The sequence below is a fragment of the Chlorocebus sabaeus genome, chromosome 1 (assembly GCF_047675955.1).
Source record: "Chlorocebus sabaeus isolate Y175 chromosome 1, mChlSab1.0.hap1, whole genome shotgun sequence".
NCBI lineage: Eukaryota > Metazoa > Chordata > Mammalia > Primates > Cercopithecidae > Chlorocebus > Chlorocebus sabaeus.
Window position 1 is genome coordinate 108,168,219 of NC_132904.1, and position 23,901 is coordinate 108,192,119.

The following is a 23,901-nucleotide window of genomic DNA, read 5'->3' on the forward strand; positions in this document are numbered from 1 at the left end:
AAAGTCTCATGACCAAATAAAAAAGCATTCCCTTTACAGAACACTAGGCACATGCTCTTAATTATATGCTAAATGACTTTGCAAACTAGATGAATATAATATAAACATGCATGCATGAATTCTGCTGTCTTTGAGTTCCTTCTACTCAGACTTCTTCCCTTCCTTCCTTCCCTGCTAGACAGAAACTACTTTCAGAAAGCAATTTTCCAATATATAACAAATGGCACAAATCTGTTTGAACCCTTTTCATATTTTTTGGAATCTATCCTGAGGAATCAATCCAAATATCTAAATGAAGATATTTATCCTAGCAGTATTTATAATACTGAATAAATGAGCAACCTAAATTCTACCATGAATTATATCCAATAATTATATTATACAAAATCAAGTCAATATATTACATGTTACATGATAATGTCATATATTATATCTGACTCAGAACATTCTACAGCTACTAAAATGATAACCACAGAGAATGTTATAATATTAAATTAGAAGGGCTATAAAGTTACATGTATACTTATCACAACTATAACAAACCTTGGTATATGATATACAAAAATACTGGGAGGAGTTTTTGTTAGGTTAATGGAACTAATTTTTCTTTTACCACTTCCCAAATTATCTGCAATAAAGTTCAATTACTTTTATAATTAAAATTATTTTTCAAAACTATCAACTAATATTGATGAACCTTGAAAACATTATGTTAAGAGAAGCCAGTCACAAAAGACCACATATCATATGTTTCCATGTATAGGAAATGTTCAAAATAGGCAAATCTGTAGGAATAGAAAGTAGAGTAATGGTTATTTAGGGTTGGGGAGAAATGGGAAAGGGAATGGGGGAACAAAAGCTAAAGGGTACAGGCTTTTTGATCTAAAACTGACTGTGGTGACAGTTGCACACATCTGTGAATAGACTAAAAACCACTGAATCATACCCTTTAAATAGGTAAACTATATGGTTTGTGAATTATATCTCAAAAAACCTGTTAAGAAAAAAACCTATCATCCTAATTATTTTTTTTTCTGCCAACTGCAAATGGTAGCAGAGGGCAATACAGGGTTCTGAGGGTACTGAAGCCGTCAGTACAGAGTTGTTCAAACAGAGTTAAGATGAGCTCTGCCAGAGAATTGACCTGGGCAGGTTTTCAACCAGGATTACAAAGTACCCCATACTGTGAACTGCCTGCTGTGATCCCAAACTCTTGAGCAAGTTTTGTTATGATCTAGCAGTTCAAAGAGCAGACGTTCCATTACCTCTGCCACAGAATGGAATTCTGCAATTGGATTCTTGTTGGTAACAGAGGCAAAGTAACACACAAATTAACACTGCAAACATGTAATCAGCAAATATGAGTATGGTAAACAGCTAAGCAATATAAGAAGCTTTAATAATATGATCTATATCAGGTTTAATGTTATGGATAAAATATCTTAGGTGGAAGCATTCTGTAATTTGCACTTAAGTTTTGTGAGCAATTATTTAATAAGTAAAAAAGAATGAGGTAGATATACTTCTCCCTGAAACTTACCTGAAGTGCAGAAAGAGCCACGGCACCACAGAGACATATAAGTGGATACACGGGGAAAAGAAATCTCTCCTCTTTGTGAGGCTGGATGAAGAAAATTATAAACCAAATATACATTGGAGCCAAAGTAAGCCAATATGGGTGGCCTAAATTCTGAACTGCAAGACACAGAAAAACATTCATCTTTCATTATATTAGAACAAAATGACGTATTTAGTTTCAGTGTTATCTTGATCTCATATTTGGGAGTATGCCCTAGGACACTCCACAAAATGTTTCTACTCTTGTATTCACACTTTCTCCAATGCAATACAGGCATCAAAAGGAGAGAGGAATATACTCCTTAGCTCTCCCAAGAGATCTAAACTCTAACAACAAGCACAATACTAGATTTGGTTAGGACACAAATGAATGTAAAGTTAATGGCTAATAGAACTTAATAAATTCCACATTAGATGAAGAAAAAAAAAGGCGTCTCCTTTAATGAGTCCTGCCACTAAGACGAAAGGTTCCTGAGTTTAACCAAAAACATAACATAAATTCATTTCTTGGGTTTTAATTCTGATGTTGTGTTTAATACATGAATCCTCTTATCTATACACCAATCAGTCTGTTCAAATAGCCATGGATGGATCAAAGGAAAAAAAAATTGTTGGATTCTCAAACTCATTACTGGTTTTCATCAAGCCACAAATGACAGAGTTTGCTTCAAAGCAAACATAAAAATGCTCTTAAAGGAAGTTCAGTGATTGTTTTCTCTCCATTTTTTGCAATACGCATCCACTCCAGATCCCCAAATTGGAACAAAAATGTACTTAAAGCATGTGAAAGAATTAAAAGAATGTAATGAACACGAAAACCCAAGAACCTGCTGGAAAGTTCCCGTGGTTAGGTACATGAGCAATGAGTGACAAGCCTGCAACCCACAGTGAAGGCATCTCCTACTGCGTTTACATGAGCGATAATGAGCAATGCAAACACAGGCAAATGGTAGATAGACAGCGCCACCTGGTGTCCACCATGTTAATGGTAAGCTACAAGATCAGGACTATCATCAAGACCCTCTTTAGCTATGCCTAATTTAGCATTCCTAGGCTATCAGTATCACCGCAGAAATTCTTTAGGAATGATAAAAATTCTTGAACAACAATAACAAGATTTTTTTTCAACTTTTGCTCTAAGATATTATGGGATTTTAGATTAGATTATTTAGATATTTAGGATATATACCTTTCTAGGTAGTATATTTTAAGGTGGAGGTTTTTGTTTGTTTGTTTTTTGAGATGGAGTCTCTCTCTGTCGCCCAGGCTGGAGTGCAGTGGCATGATCTTGGCTCACTGCAACCTCCACCTCGCAGGTTCAAAGATTCTCCTGCCTCAGCCTCCTTAGTAACTGGGATTACAGGCATACATCAACACACCAGGCTAATTGTTATATTTTTAGTAGAGATGGGGTTTCACACTGTTGGCCGTGCTGGTCTTGAACTCCTGACCTCAGGTGATCCACCTGCCTCAGCCTCTCAAAGTGCTGGGATTACAGGCGTGAGCCACCGTGCCTGGTCTAAGGTGGGGTTTTTTAATTAGAATAAAATAAATCCATTTATTGTCCACAAGTAAATGGTCCTTTTCTCTTCTGTACCTTAAAGGCTAACGAGTAATCTTTTTTTTAATAAGGCAAAAAATTTTGAAATGTCCTCCATAAAATATACAAAATCACAACCACAGCTAGATATGATGAAATCATGGGTAATTTATTTCCTGCTTCTTTATAATTTTCTATGGAGGACTTTTTTTTCTCTTCAGACAGGGTCTCTCTCTGTCACCCAGGCTGGAGTGTAGTGGCACAACCATGGCTCACTGTAGCCTTGACCTAGGCTTAAGCAATCCAGCCTCCCAAATAGCTGGGACTACAGGTGTGCACCATCATGCCCCGTCAATTTTTTAATTTTTTTGTAGTGACAGACAGGGTCTTGCTGTCTCACCCAGGCTGGTCTTGAATTCCTGGGTTCAAGCAATCCTTCCACCTCATCCTCCCAAACTACTGGGATTATAGGCATGAGCCACCGTGCCTGGTCTTTTTTCTCTTAAAAAGGTATTGGTTCTATTGTAAAAATCCCATTAAAATATAAAGAAGAAAACAGAAAATGTTTGTTTTCTTACTAGGTAGACATGTGCATACATTATGCATTTTAAATCAATTTTTATACTTAAATTTTTATCATACTGTAGGGAACAGCTTAATATTCTGGTTTTTTACTGATGTTACAAGCATTTCCAAATTTTCCAAAAGCATAAATAATTATTATTGTTTTTAAAAACAGAGACACAGGTCTCACTATGTTGCTCAGAGTGGTCTCGAACTCCTGGGCTCAAGCAATCCTCCCAACTTAGCCTCCCGGGCAGCTGGGACTATAGGCACGTGCCACTGCTCCCAGCTATCATAAATTATTTTTATAGTCAGAAAAATAGCTATTTTCAAAAAAAGAAAAAGTGATCCTTAAGAAATAGAAGGGATAGAGGAATAAGTTAACACCTCAAGGGAGCAAACAGCTGAGTCTAAAATGTGGGACATTATGCAAGATGATGGCCTGGTTTCTTTAAAGAAATCTTTGAAAGAAAAAAAGTAAGATGGGGGTCTTCTTAAAAAGCTTAAGACACTAAATTCAGTATGTGACCCTTGTTGAGATTCTGCTTTTAAACTAACTATAAAAGGCTATTTTTCAGACAATCTAGGAAATCAACTGGGTATTAGATGGTATTAAGAAATTACTGATAATTTTGTTAGGATAATGGCATTATGGCTATGTTAAAACAAAAGTCCTAACACCAAAAAAAGTGACTCTGAAGGCTACTCTAATATTCTTATAATAAAATGAACTCATTATAAACCATTAATAGTAGAAAAGCAGAATGGAGGTGGGATGGGGGAACTGATCATATGGCATCCAAATCAGACTGAAAAGTCTGAAATTAAATCTTTTTCAAAACCTCATATGAATTTCTGCTCAAATCTGTCTTCCATAAAAGAAACGAGAGGCACTAGATATCCAGAGCCACGACAACTTGAGAAAACACCAGCTGTGCATTACAGAATCAGAGCAAGCAAAGCAATGACAAACCAAACTTTCTCCAATAAGGCAGACACAGAAACAAAAAGGAACAAAGAAAAGCATCACGCTTCTGAGGAAGTCCAAAGCTTCCTGTACTTCAATGTCAAATTTGGGGAAATCCCTGTATGGTTCAGATTTTATACTTTTGTTTGAAAAAATCTCATGGATTACCTTAAGCAACCTATCAGGTTAATACACACTTCTTTAAAAGACAGAAAACTCAGATAGGCTTGTACTCTTCTGAGATTTTTTTTTTTTTTTTTTTTTTTTTTGAGATGGAGTTTTGCTCTTGTCGCCCAGCTGGAGTGCAATGGCGCAGGATCTTGGCTCACTATAACCTCTGCCTCCTGGGTTCAAGCAATTCTCCTGCCTCAGCCTCCCTAGTAACTGGGATTACAGGCGCCCACCACCACATATGGCTAATTTTTGTATTTTTAGTAGAGATGGGGCTTCACCAAGTTGGCCAGGCTGGTCTTTAACTCCTGACCTCAGGTGATCCAACCACCTTGGCCTCCCAAAGTGCTGGGATTACAGGCGTGAGCCACCACGCCCGGCCTCCTTGTGAGATTTTATAAACATTTTTACTTCCCTGGGTGATTGTGTAAATTATATTGACTTCCTCACTTAAAGCAATAATGAAGCTCTTCCTCCTGTCAATTTAATTTGCCCCAACGTACCAAATCTTCATAATGGTTCAACAGATCAACAAATACAGACTGAAAATTCAGTAAGCCAACCATTTCCATAGGAAGAATGTGGAAAACGAAGTAAGTAGGATTTTCCTTCAGTTCTTGGTATACATCATTACTTGCTCTTTCCTCCCAAAACACCTATCTGGTATCAAGGTATCTCTTACACCACTCACCATGGTATCTCTTAGACCACTCACCATGAAATCTCTGCAGCAAGTATTCCATAAGAGAAGTCAGTGGTAGGACTAGGAGAGCCAAAGCAAAGCCTACATTGAAATTCAGAAATCCATTAATTAAATAGAAATACCAGGGTTCTGTACCTGAGGGAGACATAAAGGTAAGAAATCATTAGTGGATGCCTTTAACACCTATTACGGTGCTTGACATAAAATGTTCTTTGTTTGAGTAACACTGATGATCCTATGTCTCATGGGAATGAGAGTCCACAGCCCACTCTTCCCATGCTAAGCCACACAAAAGAAGCACAAGATGGAAGAGAATGGGACTGGTCATGAGGATTTAGGGAGAAATCAAGTTTCAAATATTTTCTATACTGTATTTTCTTTTTTATTTTTTTTTTTTTTGAGACGGAGTCTCGCTCTGCTGCCCAGGCTGGAGTGCAGTGGTGCGATCTTGGCTCACTGCAAGCTCCACCTCCCGGGTTCATGCCATTCTCCTGCCTCAGCCTCCCGAGTAGCTGGGACTACAGGCACCTGCCACTACGCCCGGCTAATTTTTTTGTATTTTTAGTAGAGACGGGGTTTCACTGTGTTAGCCAGGATGGTCTCGATCTCCTGACCTCGTGATCCGCCCGCCTCAGCCTCCCAAAGTGCTGGGATTACAAGTGTGAGCCACCGCGCCCGGCCTATACTGTATTTTCTATACTGACCACTATATCTAGCCCAAATTGCTATGCCCAAATGGAACTAATACTTTTGAGAACCACCAAATAATTTAAATAGCTTTAGAGTCACACAAGGCTAAAATAATAAAACTGCCATTTCAATTTAACTATTCTCTCAACATCGTGCAGACTGAAGGAAAGAGTGATAAAAGAACTTAGCTGGTGGCTGGGTGTGGTGGATCATGCCTGTAAGCCCAGCTACTAGGGAGGCTGTGATGGGAGGACTGCTTGAGCCCAGGAGGTTAAGGCTGCAGTAGACTGTGCCACTGCACTCCAGCCTGGGTGACAGAGTGAGACCCTGTCTCAAATAAAAATAAAAATAAGGAAATTAGTTGGAGCTATTCAGGCCTGTCCCATTTTGTTTTCACCTGCTTGTCCCATTTACATTCTAGCATCTTTCCCCTTGATATGCTCAACCACTATTTTATAGTCGCGTACACTGGGCAACATGTGTTTGGTAAAAAGCAACAACCTGTTTTTCTTAGATCATGTTCAGAGACCCAGGCCTTGCTCAGAAGCTTTAAGGATTCAGAATGAAGCAAAATCACTAAAAACACAAGCCTCACTCACACTCGTTTTTATTCTTGAACTCAAAATCCTTACACCCAAATGATGAGAAGCAGATCCCCTCTGCACATTTAGCAGGTTTTTCATCTGCTTTTCCCCTCTGTATGATTACTTCAATCAAGCAGTGAATGACACATGCGGGTTTTAATCACTGTGTGTTGTGACACCCGCCTTGCACCATAGCAATTTCCTGCAATCAGCATTGCTTAAAAGGGTAATCAGAAGGCAGAGGAATAGTCAGAAAAACCTGACATTCTTGCAGCTTGCACAGCAAAATAAGATTAGAAACCAAACCCATAATGCTAGGAACATTTAGGGGAGAAGTAAGAGAGAAGGAGGTTACACTAAGGAAGAGTTCAAGTTCAACTGTGTGTCACTTTTGGGGGAAGCTCACTCCTTCCTGTCTCAATACGATGATAGAGATTATTCATGAACAGAGGTCCTATTCCAGGCCCAGTTCATCAGGGACATTTTAATCTTGTATTCTTTACAAATATGCATTTGGGTTACAGAAAACCAACGGATGATTTTATTTTCAAATAAAAAATGTCTTCTCTGAATCTTAATTAGAATTTAACAACATATTTTTTAAACTGAGTCCTTTAGAATCCAATTTCCAGAGAGGTAAGCTTTTGCACAATCCTCTCCTGACCACCAGTGCGGAGGCAGTGCTAGCAACCTCTGACTCACCTTTTTCTTAACAGGATTCTGGAAATCTGAGCTTGTGAAGAAAAACCATAGAGTGACCAGACAGAAAGGGAGTTATCCTTTCTATTATCTATTGCAGATGTTAAGCACCAATAAGAAAAGTCACTTGTCTCTTTGATATTTGCAAATATAGACTGTTTTTTTCAGGAAAGTACTTTAGCTTCCAGAAAATATTTGTCTCTAACACAATTTACTATACCTTCCTGTTAGAGCTATCTTTTTATCTAGGTATACTGTACTCTGAGATGAGGAAACAAAAGTATTAAGTTGGTAAATGCAATCATTTTTATGTGTTCAGAGCTCATAAATCAAGTTTCCAACTAGGCTGTGAATATTTCATAATAGACTGTTATTTCCCTGAAAGATGGGGCAAAAACTGGGGGATAAGCCAATAGTGAAGAAGGTTCAAGTGTCAACAGTCTTAAAAACAAGGGCAAAAGGGAACAAAAAGAGTGACTTCTCTCAGCCAGAGTCCTCCCCCGCTTGATGACACATCTGCCTTAGGAAAGGAAAGGGTATAAACTTTTATCTCTTTCCAGGGAGATATTTAATGCTGCTGCTCAGAAAACATCAGAGCTGAACTATGCAAAAAACCATGTCAGAATGACAAGCTAAGCGCTGAACTGGTACAAGATGTTTAGGTGAAGGAAAGCTGGCAGCAGGGTCTCTGTAGGGGGTGACTCACCCATCTTCCTCTTTATGGAAAGTGCCTCAAGTCCTTTCAATCAAATGAGCTAAGGGAAGCTTTCAAAGAAGCTAAAAGAAGGGATAATGTTTACTGCTCCATAGATTGAACGAAGAAGAACTACTTCCCAAAGTTATAATTTTATAGAACTGTAGGAACTAAATCATAGTAAGTCATCCTTATAAATGTCAAATTTGTACCACCGAGAGGGAAAAGCCACTAAGGTTCAAGAGAGATGACTAACAGAAGAGCAAAAGCTCTAGAACAGTTCTGGCTGGCAGTGAATTCTAAGAAGGACTGATAAGACCCCACTGGGGCTTCTTCCTCTGCCACTGCAATTATGGAAACCTGTGGGCCTCCCAACAGAGGGCATTTGTGGGTATCGTCTGAATCTTTCCATCCAGTGATCAGACAGATGTCGATAAAACATATAAACAGGCAATGGGATCCTGTCCTAAGCTGCAAAGTGGCATCCTGAGCAGACTCACTGTTCTTTCTGAGGCAAGAGCATTTCCTGTAAGTGTATTCCCATGCCTTCTCCAGGCCTATGGACACCTCAGCAGAGAGCACCACTCTTCACTCACCAGACAAAAATAGTTGCCAACATCAACATCTGAGAACTTGAAAAGTTATGAGGGGCAAAATCAGAGCCAAGACCAATCATTTTCTTTTCTGCAACACTAAATTTCACCTCTTCATCTCTGACCCCACAGAGATGTTTTGCCTAAGACTTCACAATTCTAGTCTAGCCTCTAAATTTTTTAAGTGCCTAGTATTCTTTACCTTATCCAAACACTCCTTCTTTCTTCAACAAAAGGGTCTGGTACGGCGCTCCCAAGTGAAAGAGAACTTGCCAGTGTGCATGTCACTCTGCCACTCAAGCTCACTAGGGGCTCCTGATCACTTGCCAAGCCAAAATGCACAAACCTTCAAAGGTATAATTTTCCACCTATTCTATAGATTGGATTCTATCTTCTGCCACCCTCAACTCATGTTCTGTTTTTGTAAGCTTATTCTCTGGTAAAGTCTCAGTAGTCACACTCCAGGGTTTTTGCTAAGGGTCTTGTTTTTGGTGGAAAGAACACGGGCTTTGAAGTCAGACAACACCGGACTCTCATCCTACTTTTGCTACTTATTTAACTATGTGGCATATTCCTCACCATCTCAATCTCAGTTTCTTCATCCAGGAATAAAGATAAGTAAGGACTGTCTCAGAGTTTTCTGAGGGGAAGAAGATGGTATGTGAATAACTTCTGACGCATAGTAGGCACTCAATAATCAGAAGATACTGTAATTAATATCTTTGAAAATTTACTCCCTTTATTTCCCCCAGCTTCAAATGAAAGGTGTCAGCTCAAGTCTAGAATGTCTCACTAATACGTGCTATCTAGCCAGGAAAGTGTAGAAAGGTCCCTTTGAAAACCCCAAGAAGTTCATGACCAGCCTGACCAACATGGAGAAACCCCGTCTCTACTAAAAATATAAAATTAGCTGGGCCTGGTGGTCCATGCCTGTAATCCCAGCTACTCGGGAGGCTGAGGCAAGAGAATTGCTTGAACTCAGGAGGCAGAGGTTGCGGGGAGCCGAGGTCGCCCCATTGCACTCTAGCCTGGGCAACAAGAGTGAAACTCCATCTCAAAAAAAAAAAAAAAAAAAAGAAAGAAAAGAAAAGAAAACCAAGAACAACAGAGAGGGTAAATATATAATCATAACCACAATGGAGTGACTGAAATCATCTTGCTCATGTGTGAATAGTTTCTACCTAAAATCCAACCAATGCTGTAAAAACAAGTTTTTATAAAGAACTCAATATTCAATCTTTTTGCCTCAGTAGTCCCTATATTTGACATTCCATTTGTCAGAAATGTATCCCCCTAGCATTTACTAAGGACACTCCTACTCTTCCTTCCAGGCTCAGCTCAAGAGCCACACCTTTCTTGACACCACCAGAGGGACTTGCTCTTGCTCCTATGATTCCCTATCTTTCCCCTGTAGCACATAAGACACTGTCCTGTAATTATCTGTTTGTGTGTCTGCAGCCTAATTAGACAGTAAGTACTATGAGGACACAAGATTAATGCTCAAAAGCAATTTATTCAATTTTTTTTTTTTTTTTTTTTTTTGAGACAGGGTCTCACTCTGTCACCCAGGCTGGAGTGCAGTGGTGCAGTTTCGGCTCACTGCAACCTCTGTCTCCTGGGTTCAAGCAATTCACGTGCCTCAGCCTCCCGAGTAGCTGGGATTAAAGGCGAGCACCACTACGCCCAACTAATTTTTGTATTTTTAGTAGAGACGGGGTTTCACCATGTTGGCCAGGCTGGTCTCGAACTCCTGGCCTCAAGCGATCCACTCACCTTGGCCTCCCAAAGTGCTGGGATTACAGGCCTGAGTCACTGCACCTGACCTTCAATGTTTCTTTAACTGAAGTCCATTTGTCCATCCATTCAAGAAATATTAATAGCCTTAGTATGTTCTTATATATGAGAAATAGCACTAAGAGATATATGCAAAAACTATCAGCACAATGCATTTTTTTCCTGTTTTTAAACTTTTTTTATTTTAAGTTCTGGGGTACACATGCAGGACGTGCAGGTTTGTTACACAGGTAAACTTGAGCCATGGTGGTTTGCTGCACAGATCAACCGATCACCTAGATATTAAGCCCAGCATGCATTAGCTATTATCCTATGCTCTCTCCCTCTCTCCCTCCCACCGTCCCCCTCCACAGGCCCCAGTGTGTGTTGTTCCCCTCTGTGTGTCCATGTGTTCTCATCGTTCAGCTCCCATTCATAAGTGAGAACATGTGGTGTTTGGTTTTCTGTTTCTGTGTTAGTTTGCTGAAGACAATGGCTTTCAGTTCCATCCATGTCCCTGCAAAGGACATTATCTTGTTCCTTTTTATGGCTGCATAGTATTCTATGGTGTATACAGCACAATGCATTTTTAATTTTCAGATAAGAAACTGTGTGCTTAACATAGCTAATGAGGCAGCTGGAGCAGGAGACTCTTGTAAAACAGCCAAAACAATGCCAAATAGTGCCCAAAATGTAATAAAGTGAAAGAGCTGGTATTTCCAATACAAAAGACATGCTATTTCGCTGTCTGACAAGTTTACTACCTCAAAACATCTAGTAAAACACAAGGCTTTTATATATACAAATGGACTCACCAATTATAATAAAATTAGCTGACAATCATGAAGTACTTTTTTATTTAAAAAGTATTTTATTTATATCTATTATAGTATTCTTATTTGGTATCAAGAAAATCTCAAGCTAGCACCACAACAGGTCTAACTAAACTGATTCTAGGATACCATAGTAAATGACACACTAATGTAACCCAATTTATTCTTGACAGATCTTTACTGTAAGTCTGGACTATACAAGGAATTCCTACTCCTAAGATGGAAGAAGTATTCTCTCTGCAGGGCTCCTAAACCAAAAAGGAGTTAACATTCTAAAAGAATGGAAATCAGGCTGGACATGGTGGCTTATGCCTGTAATCCCAGCACTTTGGGAAGCTGAGGCAGGCGGATCATTTGAGGTCAGGAGTTTGAGACCAGCCTGGCCAACATGGTGAAATCCCCATCTCTACTAAAAAATACAAAAATTAGCCAGGCATGGTGGTGGGTGCCTGTATCCCATCTACTCAAGAGGCTAAGGCAGGTGAATAGCTTGAATCTGGGAGGCAGAGGTGGCAGTGAGCAGAGATCGCTCCACTGCACTCCAGGCTGGGTGACAGAGTGAGATTCTGTCTCAAAAAAAAAAAAAAAGAATGGAAATCAGACAAAATTTTTTTTTACCAAATTCAAAGATGAGGTAAAGGCACACAAATCCTGACATCAAGAAACAACTCTCTGAAGTCTGGCTGACTGCAGCACTGTATCAGTCCTATTCATGGTTGGTAAGGCAATTCTCTGTTTCAACAAAGTTTTTGCTACCCCCAGGAAAGTGCTCAGTTTCTATACATCCAAAATAGCAAAATCTGAACTGAAGCTATCCCAGGTTCATTAGAGTAGGCAGAAAGAAGTTCCAAGGACTCTTTCCCAGTAAAACGCTGACTGAAATGAACAGCAAATGCCAATGTTCCAGGAAAGACTGGCCACTGCTCCACTGGATCTCAAAACCTACCGCAGGGGTTCCTGAATGACCCACTGTTAAACTAGCACTGTAAACTGAAATCAGAATTTATTCCTTCTTTCCTACTTTCCCTACCAGCCTGATTATTCCTATATTTAAGAGCTTCATCCCTGGGCACGGTGGCTCATGCTTGTAATCCCAGCACTTTGGGAGGCCGAGACTGGTGGATCACCTGAGGTCAGGAGTTGGCAACCAGCCTGGCCAACATGGCGAAACCCGGTCTCTACTAAAAATACAAAAATTAGAAGGGTGTGGTGGCGGGCACCTATAATTCCGGATACTCAGGAGGCTGAGGCAGGAGAATTGCTTGAACCCAGGAGGGGAGGCTACAGTGAGCAGAGATCACGCCACTGCATCCAGTCTGCGTGACAAGAGTGAAACTCCGTCTCAAAAATAAATAAATAAATAAATAAATAAAGAGAGAGAGATTCATCAATCCAGAGGGATACAAAAACATCTGTCACTTTCATAAGTCTCTCACAAAAGCGTTTTATAAATAAGGAGTCAGAATATCAGCAACCCATTATAAAGGTGAAGTCAACTTTTAAAAATTAACATAAATTAACTCAATTTATTCACCCATACAGAGTAGATATTGTGTTACTAATAGGCTCTCTGTGAAACAATTTCTACTGTGCAATCTAGATCTAAGATCTTTTATTGTCCTGTGAAATAGAATAAAATTTTACAGGTAAACTAAAACAAGAGGCAACCACAAACATGCAAACTCTCCCTAGCTAAAGGGAGACACCTAGAGGCAAAAGCTTAACACTGGGGCCTTTTCTCACATCCCTGGGGGTCTTAGAGCCATAAAGGAGCTTTTTTAAAGTTCTTTCACTTAGTAATTATTCTCTAATAGTGCAGTCTGCGAATTCAATCCACTGAACAAAGCACTGCTTATCTTAACCTATTACTTGCCATCTAGAATCATATTCCCAAAATTCCAGGAGACTCAAGTAAATCTCATTCATATTCTTTCTTTAAATCTCCTTATTCAATCTGTTGGCTCTATTGGCAAAATGGCACAGGCAAATGATGGACATGGCTAGTGATAAGATTTAAATTGATAGGGGTACAGATAGACACAATCTTAACCTGCTTCATAGCAGAACCCCAAAGCAAGCACTTATACAGAATGTTCCAAGACCCTCAAAAGATTAAGGCCGAAGAAACTATAATTATTTTAATGAAAAAACTGCCTCTCTCATGAAATGTTTGCTGACCTTGCTGATTTGATCCAAAAGATCTCTAGTTCATCCCCCAATTACTGTAACTAACTCAAATTCCTTCAGAGGCCGAATGAAACTGGCTGGTGGAGTGAAAGGCATCAGGGAAGCAGTGGAGATGGGGTAAACTGAAGACTGCATTCCCAGACTAAAGGCATTCCATTTTTTCTTTTAACCCTAAGCTCATCAACTTCCCCACCCTCCCATGCTGACCCCAGACCAGCCCCATTCACTGTAACTTTGTCTACAGATTTTCCAAACTTTCTCCCCAAATGCTGGAATTGAAGTAAAGCAAATCTGGAAGAGAAAAAGTAACATCAAATGTGTGTATATATAGAAAATGTCTGGGCCAGGCATGGTGGCTCATGCCTGTAATCCCAGCACTTTGGGAGGCTGAGGCGGGTGGATCACCTGAGGTCAGGAGTTCAAGACCAGCCTGGCCAACATGGAGAAACTCTGTCTCTACTAAAAATACAAAAAAATTAGCCAGACATGGTGGCGGGCTAATAGCTGTAACCCCAGCTATTCGGGAGACTGAGGCAGGAGAATTGCTTGAACCCGGGAGGTGGTGGTTGCAGTGAGCCAAGATCATGCCATGGCACTCCAAGCCTGGGCAACAAGAGTCTAACTCCATCTCAAAAAAACAAACAAACAAAAAAATGTCTAGGGTATACTCCCATGTGTTAGTAATAGTTATATGGAGAGTATTATGCTTTTATTTTCTTCTCCTATCATACTGATTTTTTAATAAGAAGAGAAAAAAGTAACTTTTAATTAAAAATAAAAAAGCATCAAAAGCCACAGCATACCCAGAGTCCTCAAAATTCTGAAAGTGAAAACAACAAACAGGAAAAATAGAGAGCCAGTATTGGAATATCACATTCATCAAGAAGAAATATTTGAGTGGCTATGTGTCATCATTGTGCTATACTCAGATGTCATTTTTAAATAGGAAAAGATAAAATCAGCAAAGAACTGCTATATGTAACGAAATGAGGCAACTGAATTAAAATGTTGAAGTTTAGGCAATTAAGCCATCTCCTAACACTTGCCCAAATTTCACGAAGCCTTACCATAAAGATCAGGTCCATGAGGAGTAAAGACATTATACAAAACAATGTTGAGTGGTGCAATCACCAACTTCCCATAATAGTAGCTGTCAATGACCACCACAGGCACCTAAAACAGAGCAGAAAATAGTTTTGCTCTGGAAACATTCTCAAAATGCTAATAGTATAAACCTGAGAATGAAAAACAGAATAAACTCCTAATGTTCCTTTTTTCACATCAAAGTTGCTTTCATTACAACTTTAGGACAAAACAAGTAAAAAAGAAAACTCACCAGAAAGAGTATGAGGGCCACCAGCGACCAATGAAAGAAACTCTTCCACCTGTGTTTCATGACCAGCAAATCAAAGGCGATGGGTAAACTATTTAACAGAGAAACAGACAGTGGGGAGTTAAATAAATACTGACAGAGACAGGTCAGATTCACACATACCTCAAGCTGAACTGAGCATACAATGCCTCTGTCAGTTATACTGAGGGAAGAAACCTGGTATGTGAGAGGATGTCCTCATAGGACCCATCAGAGTGCACTGTATCCCATGGATGCACAAGAAATAGAATTACTGAGCTGCTGGAATTAATTCCATTTGATACACATTTATGGGTAATGGAAATTTAAAATATAAGTATATGTGCCCTACTGTCTTTTTTTTTTTTTTGAGATGGAGTCTCGCTCTGTTGCCCAGGCTGGAGTACAATGGCGTGATCTCGGCTCACTGCACGTTCCACTTCCAGGTTCATGCCATTCTCCTGCCTCAGCCTCCCAAGTAGCTGGGACTACAGGTGACCGCCACCAGCCCTGACTAATTTTTTGTATTTTCAGTAGAGACGGGGTTTCACTGTGTTAGCCAGGATGGTCTCGATCTCCTGACCTCACAGTCCACGTGCCTCGGCCTCCCCAAGTGCTGGGATTACAGGCGTGAGCCACCGCACCCGGCCTCTGTGCCCTACTGTCTTATACCCACCCTGCCAAAGAAGTAAGTACTAACCTCTCCCTTCCATGATTTACTAGGATTTTAGTAATAATGTTATTACAGACTTTTTTTTTTTGAGACAGGGTCTCACTCTATTGCCCAGGCTGCAGTGCAGTGGTGCAATCTCGGCTCACTACCACCTCCATCTCCTAGGTTCCAGCATTCTCCTGCCTCAGCCTCCCAAGTAGCTGGGACTACAGGCACACACCATCAGCCCCAGCTAACTTTTTTTTTTTTTTTTTTGAGACAGAGTCTCACTCTGTCACCTAGGCTGGGTGTAGCGGCATGATCTTGGCTCACTGCAACCGCCGCCTCCTGGGTTCAAGCGATTCTGCTGCCTCAGCCTCCCAACTGGGACTACAGGCGCGCACCACCACACCCCACTAATTTTTTTGTATTTTTAGTAGAGACGGGGTTTCACCATGTTGGCCAGGCTGGTCTCAAACTCCTGACCTCAAGAGATCTGCCTGTCTCACCCTCCCAAAGTGCTGGAATTACAGGCATGAGCCACCATGCCTGGCCCCATCTTTGATTTTATATGGCATCATCATCTCTATCATTGATTTAGCAATGTTGTGTGCTGTCATGGTACCTCTTCTGTGATTTGAACCTCCATGTTGTTACGTAAATTCTGCATTAACATTTTGTTTTTATTTTTTGTCACCCCAACTCCTTCCATTTCCATAGTACTTGTATTTCTCCTTTGATAAGTCATACTTTTAATTACTTGTCCAATATCTGTCTTTCCTACTAAACTGTTAAGTTCCAAAAGGGCAGGAAGCATGACTATCTAATTTCTAAAATATCAGTAGTATCTAGCACAAAGCATTCAATGAATGACAGTATACTGATTGCTAACTGACTGTGATCCTCAAATCACTTATCTTGGTAAAGGCGGACTCATCGAAATGTGGCACCCAAGAGCTATTTGAGGAACTCAGTGAAATTCAATGTAGATGGAATAGAGAATGAAAGGAATGGAAGAACTGACAAAAAGAAGCTGGAGAAGTAAAAGAAAGACCATGCAGGGCGTTGTGTGTTATCTTTGAGTCTGGATACCACAGGGCAGGGGTTGGCCTGACAACCCCTTTTATTTAAAGGACCTGACAGTATATATTTTATTTAAAGGACCTGACAGTATATATTTTAGGCTTTGCAGGCCACATATGTTCTCTGTTGCATAGTCTTCCTCCTCTGTGTATGTTTGTTGTTTTTTAAAAACCCTTTAAAAATGTAAACACTATTTAGTTGTTGGGCTGTACAAAAACAGATCAGTCAGCCAACCCTCATGACATAAAGCAATGGAGAAGCTACCACAGAGTTTAAAACAGGGAGGTGATACAACCACATCTGCATTTGAGGAACATAACTCCAGTGAGTTTGGAGAGCTGATTTACAGGGGTCAATACTAGAGACAAGGAGATCATTTAGGAGGCCGTGTAGTGATCCAGGAACAAGGGGGAGGGAAGACAAGTAATCAGATTTAAAAGATATTCAGGAGATACAATCAATTAACACGGATGGGAAAGAGAGAAGAGTACAGACAATTTTCAGGTTTCTGGGTCAGTACTGAGGAGACAGCAGTACTAGTTACTGGAATAGAAACACAAGTAAAGGAACAGCTATGGAGAGAAGATAACGAATTCAGCAGCCATCTACTAAGCAGCTGGGAATATATGAATGAAGCTCAAGAGAGATAACTGGACTAGACATTAAGCTATGGGAATCACCAAGATGGCTGAGAGACAGCAGAAAGTACAGAGGAGGGCCTAAGATACAATCCTGAGGAATATGAAAATCTGAGAACGTGCAAAATAGAATAGAAGAAAGGAATGGAGGTAAGGAAACCAGCCTTTAAAAGGCAATTAAGAAAATTTAAAATGGCCTATTCTCTCAGTAACTCCCCTTATAAAAATTTACCCCATAGGTAAATTTCTATAAGTGCACAAAGATATCTGTATAATAATGTTCACTGGGCCGGACACGGTGGCTCACACCTGTAATCCCAACACTTTGGGAGGCCGAGACAGGCGATCACGAGGTCAGGAGTTTGAGACCAGCCTGGCCAATATGGTAAAATCCCATCTCCACTAAAAACACAAAAATTAGCTGGGCGTGGTGGCATGCACCTGTAATCCCAGCTACTTGGGAGGCTGAGGCAGGAGAACTGCTTGAACCTGGGAGACAGAGGTTGCAGTGAGCCAAGATCATGCTACTACACTCCAGCCTGGGTGACACAGCAAGACTCCATCTTAAAAAAAAAAAAAAAAAATTGTTCACTGAAGCATTGGGTATAACAGTAAAAAAATGAAAACCAAATGTCTACCAATAAGGCAATAATTAAGTAAACCATGGAATGTTATGCAACCAATATAAACAATGATATAAATCTATTAATATGTAGAATACCTATATATATACAGAATAATTCCATTTAAGAACGTAGATTGGTATGTATACAAATATTTATACACACAGGATAATTTTTCTGGAAAGACATATACCAAACTATTAGCAGTGACTATCTTTGAGGATTGAGCTAGCGGAGAAGAAAATTAGGAATTATTTTTACCTTATACAATCTGGTACTTACTTTTTTTTTTTTTTTTACAATAAAGATATAATCCTTCTAAAATAACCTTAACATCAGATTAAAATATTTTCCTAAATTACCTGTGGTACAGGTAAGAAATTAAGGCAGCACACATTAGAACAGAAGTAGTGGGAACAAAGAGTATAGAAGGAGCTTGGTGGGAAAAAAGATGTTGGGGGCAAGAAAGAAGACTGGGCCAGGCGCAGTGGCTCATACCTGTAATCCTAGCACTTTGGGAGGCCAAGGCCGGCGGATCACCTGAGGTCGCGAGTTCAAGACCAGCCTGACCAACATGGAGAAACCCCATCTCTACTAAAAACACAAACTTAGCCAGGCATGGTGGCACACGCCTGTAGCCCCAGCTACTTTGGGGGTTGAGGCAGGAGAATCGCTTGAAACCAGGAGGCAGAGGTTGTGGTGAGCCAAGATCATGCCATTGCACTCCAGCCTGGGCAACAAGAGTGAAACTTCATCTCAAATATAATAATAAATAAATAAATATAAAGAAAGAAGGAAGATAGGAGGAAACTCAGATTTCAAACCCGAGTGAAAAAATTCACAGAAGAGGGTGGTGCCGTGTGGAGAAAACATCAGCTGTAGAGTCAAAAAGGCCTGGATTCAAAAGCAAACATAATCTTAAAGGTAAATTATTCAAACTCTCGGAGTCTACTTTCTCATTTATAAAGCACTAATAATTGTATTTCTCCTGCAGAGTTGTTGTAAGGTTTCAAGATAAGGTTTACAAAGGGTTTCACTGTGCCTAACACATAGCAGATGCTCAATGGTCATGACTCTTATTAGAATTAATCATAATAGTAAGTGCTAAGAGAAATATTCTTACATTTCCCAGAATCTTTGAAAGCCCAATTGATTAACTTCAGATTCTATGCAGATAATATGGAGCTAATCCAACATTAAGGTTTACTATATGCCCAGAGATACACGGGAGAAGAACTGTTAGTTTCTTACCCAAGAGCTGCACTGAATGGCCAGCCTAAGATAGCCCCAGCTGCTACTCCCAGCACAGCAATGGAAGTCTTGTCCATATACCATCCAGTCATGGCTATCAACGTAGTGTACATACAGAAGCTACTAGGAAGGAATGCTGCAAGAGTAAAGAAGTAAAAAAAGGCAGGAGGACAAGAGTTCGAGGTTAACTAGGTATCAATTAAAAACTGATTAACAATTTACCTACATTGTAAAATGTCAATAAACAGGTACATATTTTGGGAAATGCTATATTAGAAAGGACAGCAAAGTGATATTCCTTTAAAAAAAAAAATGAAGTTCAATGACTCTTATTTTCTCACTCCTGGTTTTTTGGGTTTTTTTTTAAGACGGAGTCTTGCTCTAACACCAGGCTGGAGTGCAGTGGCCAATCTCGGCTCACTGCAACCTCCGATTCTCTGGTTCAAGCGATTCTCTTGCCTGAGCCTCCCGAGTAGCTGGGATTACAGGTACACACCACCACCCCCAGCTAATATTTGTATTTTTAGTAGAGACAGGGTTTCACCATATTGGCCAGGCTGGTCTTGAACTCCTGACCTCGTTATCCACCCACCTCGGCCACCCAAAGTACTGGGATTACAGGCATGAGCCACCGTGCCTGGCCTCTCCCTCCTGTTTTTTTAGGTACCAACCCAATTATACAATTCTAACCATGTAATTCCTCTCCCAACCTACACCTCAAATCAAAAACTCACAGAATTCCATGCTCCTCAGGAACACCCCATGATTATATTTCCAGGAAGGGAATATGCTTTAAAAGACTCAGAACCATTGTTGACAATTTCCTTCTGAAGAAGCTTATCTTCCGTTGGTCTTCTGAGACTGTCCTGGTCCTAAACTCTAGCCCAGGAAATTCTAGAAAGCCTCCTCAAGGGCGAGATATTGTATGGCAGCAATGCTTTGTACCCTCCATCTGCTGACACAGATAGTCTGGCCTTTAGATAGCCCCCTAATTAGTTCCATCTACCTCAACCTTGTTGTTGTATACAGCAGAGGACAGACAGGGTCTCTGGAACAGAAACAATTGATTAAAGTGTTTATAGTAACTCTGAACAAAAATGCACATCTGCCTCTTCCACTGCAGAAAGTCTGATTCAGTAGGGAAGAAAAATCAGTATCAACTACAAAACAACCACAATTAATAGGAGTGAGGTTTTTTTAAACTCAGCAAACGGTTCAGAGGCTCTGTATGAAAAGATGCTTTCAACTTATCTGTGTCTCAAATGAGATTACAAAACTAAAGATATTCTCAGGAATTTTCCACATATAAAGATCAATTGTAGGAGTAGCAGGCCAGGCACATGTCTTTAATCTCAGTACTCTGGGAGGCCAAGGTAGGGGGACTGCTTGAGGCTAAGAGTTTGAGACCAGCCTGGGCAACACAGTGAAACTCCATCTCTACAAAAAATTTTAAAACTAGCCAGGCATTGTGATGCATGCCTATAGTCCTAGCTACTTGGGAGGCTGTAGCGGAAAGACTGCTAGAGCCCAGGAATTCAAGGCTGCAGTGAGCTATGATTCTGCCACTGCACTCTAGCCTGCCTAGATGAAGAGCAAGACCTTGTCACTTGAAAGAAAAGATGCCGGATGCAGTGGCTCCCACCTGTAATCCCAGCACTTTGGGAGGCTGAGGCAGGTGGATTATGAGGTCAGGAGTTTGAGACCACCCTGACCAACATGGTGAAACCCCATCTCTATTAAAAATAAAAAAATTAGCTGGGCACGGTGGCACGTGCCTGTAATCCAAGCTACTCAGGAGCCTGAGGCAAAAGAATCGCTTGAACCTAGGAGGAGGGGGTTGCAGTGAGCCGAGGTGGCATCACTGCACTCCAGCCTGGGCAACAGAGCAAGACTCTGTCTCAAAAAAAAAAAAGAAAAGAAGTAGCAAAGCAACTTTAAAAACATGTGAGGTATACCCTTTACCAGTAAATGTCAAATAACAGTGATGCCATCCAAAGCTGTCAGTTCCAGCTGCAGTGTAGAGGACAAAGGGAGCAGAGTAATCTGAGGTAGGGCACAGATGCATTTAGGACAGGCTCTCAAAGTCACTCTAGAGTATAGCCCTGACATCTCTGCAGAACAACATCAATTTTGATATACTTAATACGGGAAAAGTAAGTACGTAATTTTGTGCCAGATACTATGTTTTTGCATATACTCAATGTATATACTAGATCCGGGAACACACAAGCAGAAACTAAAATTAAGACAATTATATCCAGTAACTTAATTTTTCTGGAGAACTGGGAATAGACTACCATTTGGCAGTGGGCTACCTTGATTCAGCTTATACAACCCAAGTGTTCAATGGCAGCACAGTCTGAAAGCCAGTGCTCTAGAGTGAGGTTTTTATTCTAAATTTCCAGAAGCTTATTATCAAAAGAAAACCCAACAAAAGATGTACATAGAATACATCTCAAATAATGTATCATCAGTGGAAAACAGAACCATCAACAACAAGGTCTTTATGTACAAATAACTTCCTTAAACAAAATAAAAGAATTACTTTCTTTCCCCTAATGGCCAAGAAAGGAAGTGTGTGGTTGATGCAAGAATGGAATAAAAAACATCCTGGTGAGACTATCAGCTCTACCATTTATGAATTTTGACTTTTAGTAAATCATTTTATCTACATTTCAATGTCTTTACCTGCAAAAGTAAGAAAATATTTTTCTCACATGGTAGGACTGTTACAAAGTTCAATCAAGATAATGTAGATAACAGCCCTCTGGAAATTATTGACATGTTCTACAAATATAACCTACATTTGGACAAGTGCTTCCTTTAAATGCAACTGTCAACTATTGGTGAATGTGCAATTCCCTTATCTCCCCTTTTACTTACCTGATGATGAGCAAAACATGCCAGTGCTGAGAACCAAGAAGGCTAGCATCATTCGACTCACGTGCAACCCAAACTTCTTGCACACAGCCCTAGGAAAAACACAAGATTATCAGCATGGAAAATATTAGGAATAGACATCTCAAATCGAAGGAGAAAAACATGCACCACAGGTAACACTCAAGATCTAAAGTCAAACACAAAACTACCTTGACAGGTTTGTTAGCAATTCACTGTGCATAAGAAACCCAAACATTCTTGTTTCTGACACAGAAGAGAAGCTCTCTACCTAAAATAAAATGTATTCTTTACATGCTAAGATTATATCTATCAAGTGGAAAATAGAATGATGTGGTGAAAAACAATAGACCTTAGATTCAGGTGGGCACACATTCAAATTCTGTCTCTGCCACTTACTAGCAGTGAAACCCTACTCTGGTTGAATAATCTCTCTGTCTGATTCCTCAAGCATAAAATAAGGACAATAACACAAACTTTGTAAGGTTTCTGTGAGGACAATGCAAGGAAAAGTGCTTAGGAGAGTGTCTGGCACACAGTTGCTCAATAAATGGTAGTTGTCAGAAAAAAAAAAAGGCTAGGAGATAGATGAAAATGTGAGTAAGTGGTTAACTAAACCAGCGTTTCTCAAACTTAATTAATTACATATCTTCTACTTCTTTCTCGTAGGTGTGAACCCCACAAATTAAACGTATTTAGGCATTACTACTGCTTTGCTTAGTCAATGTTTGTTCAGACACATCCGTGTGTTCATCATTTCCCAGCTCAGATTCCTTACTGCATTTCAGAGCTTCTTTCTGAAATAATTTTGCTTTTTCCTACGTATCTCTTTTAGAAGTTCTTTTAGTGAGAAATCTGTTAATGATAAATTCTGTCTTTTTGGTTGGTTGGTTTCCTTTTCTTTCCTTTCTTCCCTCCCATCCCCCCACCCGCCCCACAGATAGGGTCATACTCTCTGTCGCTCAGGCTGGTGTGCAGTGGCATGGTCATAGCTCACTGTATCCTTGAACTCCAGTGTTCAAGGGAACCTCCTGCCTCAGCCTCTCGAATGGCTAGGAGTAACTGTGACTAAAGGCATGTGCCATCATATCCAGCTCATTTTTTGTAGAGATGAGGTCTTGCTATGTTGCCCAGGCTGATCTCAAATTCCTGGGCTCAAGCAATCCTCAACGATCCTCCTACCTCAGTCTTCCAAAGCATTGGGATTACAAGCTTGTTCCTTTTTTTTTTTGTTTTCCTTTCTCTCTCTCTTTTTTTTTTAACTGAAAATCCGTATTTAGCTCTTGGTCTTAAAAGATGGCTTAACCTAATATACAATTTTAGGATGAGAGTTCTTTTCTCTCAGCACTTTGAAGATATTCTTTTTTGGTCTTCTGGCTGTTAAAAAGTCTTCTGTCAGTATAACTACCTAACACTCCTTTGTAGGTATTCTATTAGTTCTCTGACAACTTTTAAAATCTTTTTCTTTGTCTCTACTGTTTTACACAGTTTCACTACACTAATTTTTTTTGTATCTAGCTTGGGATATGTTAGGTTTACTAAATCTATGGATTAGTATCTTTTTTTCCCCATCATTTCTGGAAAATTCTCAGCTATTAATACCCCAAATATTGCCTCTCCCCATTCTATCAACTCCTTCTACAATCTGATTAGATGTATATCAGTTCTTTCAACTCTGGCTTACACATTTCTTTTCTTTCTTTTTTTTTTTTTTGAGAAAGAGTCTCTCTCTGTAGTCCAGGCTAGAGTGCAATGGCATGATCTTGGCTCACTGCAACTTTTATCTCTTGAGTTCAAGTGATTCTTGTGCCTCTACCACCCAAGTAGCT

At 40.0% G+C, this 23,901-nt stretch overlaps 1 protein-coding gene across 7 annotated transcripts in view; it reads right to left on the reverse strand.

Moving 5' to 3' along the window:
* The window catches only part of ALG9 (ALG9 alpha-1,2-mannosyltransferase), a 94,016-nt gene that overhangs the window by 58,149 nt on the left and 11,966 nt on the right, over positions 1-23,901 (reverse strand). For 5 of the 7 annotated variants that reach the window (XR_012094544.1, XR_012094547.1, XR_005242733.2 and 2 more), the window contains exons 5-10: positions 22,058-22,146; positions 19,175-19,310; positions 14,913-15,000; positions 14,644-14,749; positions 5,536-5,658; positions 1,541-1,695 (exon numbers count right to left, since the gene is read on the reverse strand). Coding sequence is in view for 3 of the 7 variants with exons in the window: in XM_008020826.3 (XP_008019017.1) it covers positions 1,541-1,695; positions 5,536-5,658; positions 14,644-14,749; positions 14,913-15,000; positions 19,175-19,310; positions 22,058-22,146 (697 nt within the window). In the remaining 4 variants the exon portion in view is untranslated. The remainder of the gene's footprint in view (positions 1-1,540; positions 1,696-5,535; positions 5,659-14,643; positions 14,750-14,912; positions 15,001-19,174; positions 19,311-22,057; positions 22,147-23,901) is intronic. The other 2 variants (XR_012094545.1, XM_038005227.2) reach the window with 1 other exon arrangement.